The sequence below is a fragment of the Cherax quadricarinatus genome, chromosome 4 (assembly GCF_038502225.1).
Source record: "Cherax quadricarinatus isolate ZL_2023a chromosome 4, ASM3850222v1, whole genome shotgun sequence".
NCBI lineage: Eukaryota > Metazoa > Arthropoda > Malacostraca > Decapoda > Parastacidae > Cherax > Cherax quadricarinatus.
Genome location: NC_091295.1, coordinates 29329963 through 29333332, shown reverse-complemented (window position 1 = coordinate 29333332; position 3370 = coordinate 29329963). Strand labels below are relative to the sequence as shown.

The 3370-nt window shown below is 43.9% G+C and overlaps 1 protein-coding gene across 1 annotated transcript in view; it reads right to left on the bottom strand.

The window, feature by feature from the left end:
• The window catches only part of LOC128684554 (uncharacterized), a 15411-nt gene extending 12299 nt beyond the window's left edge, over positions 1–3112 (bottom strand). Inside the window, exon 1 of the mRNA XM_053770814.2 lies at positions 766–3112. Coding sequence (XP_053626789.2) covers positions 766–2754 — 1989 coding nt within the window. The 5' untranslated portion in view covers positions 2755–3112. The remainder of the gene's footprint in view (positions 1–765) is intronic.
• Between the last annotated feature and the right edge of the window lie 258 nt (positions 3113–3370).

Below are 3370 nucleotides of genomic sequence, written 5' to 3'. Positions count from 1 at the left end.
TATGAGGTGGAGTATGCGGCAGGCGACGTATGAGGTGGAGTATGAGGCAAGCGACATATGAAGTGGAGTATGCGGCAGGCGACGTATGAGGTGGAGTATGCGGCAGGCGACGTATGAGGTGGAGTATGCTGCAGGCGACATATGAGGTGGAGTATGCGGCAGGCGACGTATGAGGTGGAGTATGAGGCAAGCGACATATGAAGTGGAGTATGCGGCAGGCGACGTATGAGGTGGAGTATGCGGCAGGCGACGTAAGTGCGCGTGTTAGTCCGACAGTTCTGGGAGGGGAAGTACAGTGCCTGCTCTCTGAAGGATGGATGGGATGTTGCCGTTCAAATGATGAAGAATAAAAATGCAAGAATACCGTGACTGGAACAATACATAAATAACCCTCACTTAGGAGAAATGAAAGTTGTGATGGCGTTCCGGTCCGACTTGGCCTCTAGCATGCCTAGGCATTGCGGCCAGACTAATCCTAATTCTTACTGTATATTGACACAGGTTATGGAGCAGTACATTTTAATGTATCTTATTGGATACTAGATAACTGAAGTAATTAATTAGATTTATAATGATGAGGTAGTAAAAAACATATAACAATATTACAATTAGTAAATTTAGTGATTGCTATTGAATGAGTGATGGTGAGTGTTTCCTTCTTTGAATCGGACAATGGGGCAAAACAAATATGTAAAACTATAATTACATTAATGCTACAACAAAATACTATAAAGACCAGTATTAAGCCCAGGCAATGGTACTAACGTGTCGTGTGGAGAGGGTGCGAATGTGTGCGAGGCCAGTCCCCGCCCAAGACTGAAGACCCTTCAAGTAATCCCTGAGTGGCACCAGGATGATGGTAGGTTTGAAAGGGAGGTTCCAACTTTTACCCAGCATGCCCACAAGGGGGGCAACACGCTCTGGGAAGTTGTTGAGGGTGACGCCAGGCAGACCGTACGAGGTGAGGAAGGTCTCTATCTTTGGAATGGCAACATCGTACAGTCTGTTCTGGACATCTTGTGTGGCAAGAAGAGCTAGCAACTCTGATAAATATGGAGTGATGTTTAGTATGAGAGATTCCCGGTAATCCTCGTTGTTTAATTTCTGAAGAAAATCGTCCCAACTTGCATAAGCCATGGCTTGCTTCATGGTAGCTAACATACTGTCCATACCGAGACCTTCAGTGTCACCACCCACCAGTGAGGATATGATGTAAGGCAGCAGTTGGCTTACGTCTCCCATGCCGGAAATCTTGTTGTTCAACATCGACTTGCTCAATGAGATAGCATCCTTAATCTTGCTATTACATTTCTTGTCAGTCTGCATCGACAGCAGAATTGGCTCGATAACGTCTATGAGATTCTTGGATTTATTTTTCCTTAATGTGGTATTTGGCTTATGAATGGCTTTAGGTTTTTCATTAAGCTGGGAGTCGTTAACTGTTTCTTTTGCTGTCTTTTGCTTCTCTCCAGTTGACACTTGTATGCTTTGCTGCATTTTCTTCATATCCATTTGTTTTTCCTTTTTTATGTCAGGGGCGAGAAAACTGGATGTAGCGGCCAAAATGGAACCTAGGTTAATATCATTTTTTGCTGCTAGATTACCTGCAAGGTTCATCAGTAAGTCCATATTAAAACCACTGTTACTGGATTTTTCTTTTTTGTCTCTTTTTTTGTTCTTAGAAGGCTTTCCACTGTTCATGAATACAGAGGCAATATTCATCATAACATCAAGGTCCATATTGTTCTTGCCTCCACCTGCCAACAATGTACCTAATCCTCCTAGAAGACCGCCCATTTGTTGCTGTTTTTTCCGATCGTCTCCTCCCCCTAATATGCTAGCAATGACGGGAGCAATTCCTTCTCCAGCTTGGGAACCGAGCATGGTTAGGAGGGGGGCGGCTTGGGCCATCATATCCACGGAGAGTAACGGTGACAACACCTTCAACACTGCATCAACATCAAGGTCCACGTTGTTCTCACGCAAGAGGGATGCCACCAGCGGCTTGAACAGCTGTAGAATTTTGTCTTTCTCCTTTTTTGTTTTTTCCTCATTACTTGGACGAGGTTTAACAATTGTGCTGTGATCAGTCTTTTTCGCCTGAACTGCTGTGGGACTTGATGTGGAATTTAAGAAAGAATTCACCATTGATGATACGTCCAGATTATTGATGATTGTGAATATAAGATCCCTAGCGTTGTTGTCTCCCTTGCCCATGAGGGAATTAACGAAGGCACGGATATCGACCCCGTACTTAGAAGCAGAGGGTTGTATCATGTCTATAAGCTGACCCAACGGCACTTCCGCTAGACTGTTACCCAGTTCATCCTTTCGAAATAATTGCTCCCACACCAATGGTAGCGTCGTTATGTCCATACCAGCAAAGAAGTCACGGTAATCATTTAGAGTCTCCATCAACACAGGAGAGAGTCTCAGTTGTAATTCCGCCCAGAAATGAGTTAGGAGTGTGATGGCGTCTTTCTCCTGCACCCCCAGCATGACACCCTCTAGCAGGAGTTTTCCCAGCTCCCCGCCCGTGTCAGTGTACAGTAGAGACATCAGTTCACTTATAGTGAACATGGAAGACGTGGAGTTACCTATCACGTCTAAGAACCTCGTTTGGATTTCTCTGAGGCGCGCATTGCCGCTGTTAATATTATAATCTGAGTGTGTGTGAATAGAGTTAACCTCACCACTCACTGCCCACACCATCCCCACCATCACTACCACACACACATAGCTGTTTCTCCACATCTTGTAATTGGTCAATATTAAGTCTGCACTAGCCTCTAATTCGCCCTTCACTTGTATATTTCGTAATGACTGTATTTACCAGTCAGTCACCAAAGTTTATAGTAATATCAATAGTAATAGTTTATTTCCACAATGTCCATAGGTGCTACTCTTACACCTTATATTCAGAAAGCTTTGTGGATTTTTCGTATCTACTGAATAAATATCGGCTTTAAGAATTCTTCCTTACAATACACACACATGTAAAAAGACACTTATCCATCACCCCTTAACGGTAAGGTCTGAAAACCAGTACGGGTGCTAGAAGGAGAATGATTCTAGACAGACTGAGGTAGTGTATCCAGCCAGCTGATGAGCTCTCTTCCCTCCCTCCCATCCAACCTCCCCCCATTTCCACCCAGACTCCCTCCGTCCCTTCCCTTCCCCAGTCCTGTACCTACTCTTATCCCGTTACCTTTTTCCATTCCACCAATTTGTTTGCAGTTTTTGTGGTATGACAAGAATTGTGTGTAAATGTTACCTAGCACTACTACAGATATAATATGTTAATTAAACGGTATCTGTGCACGAGAGTTTACACATTTTAATACATTTTCAGACAACATCTGCTACACTC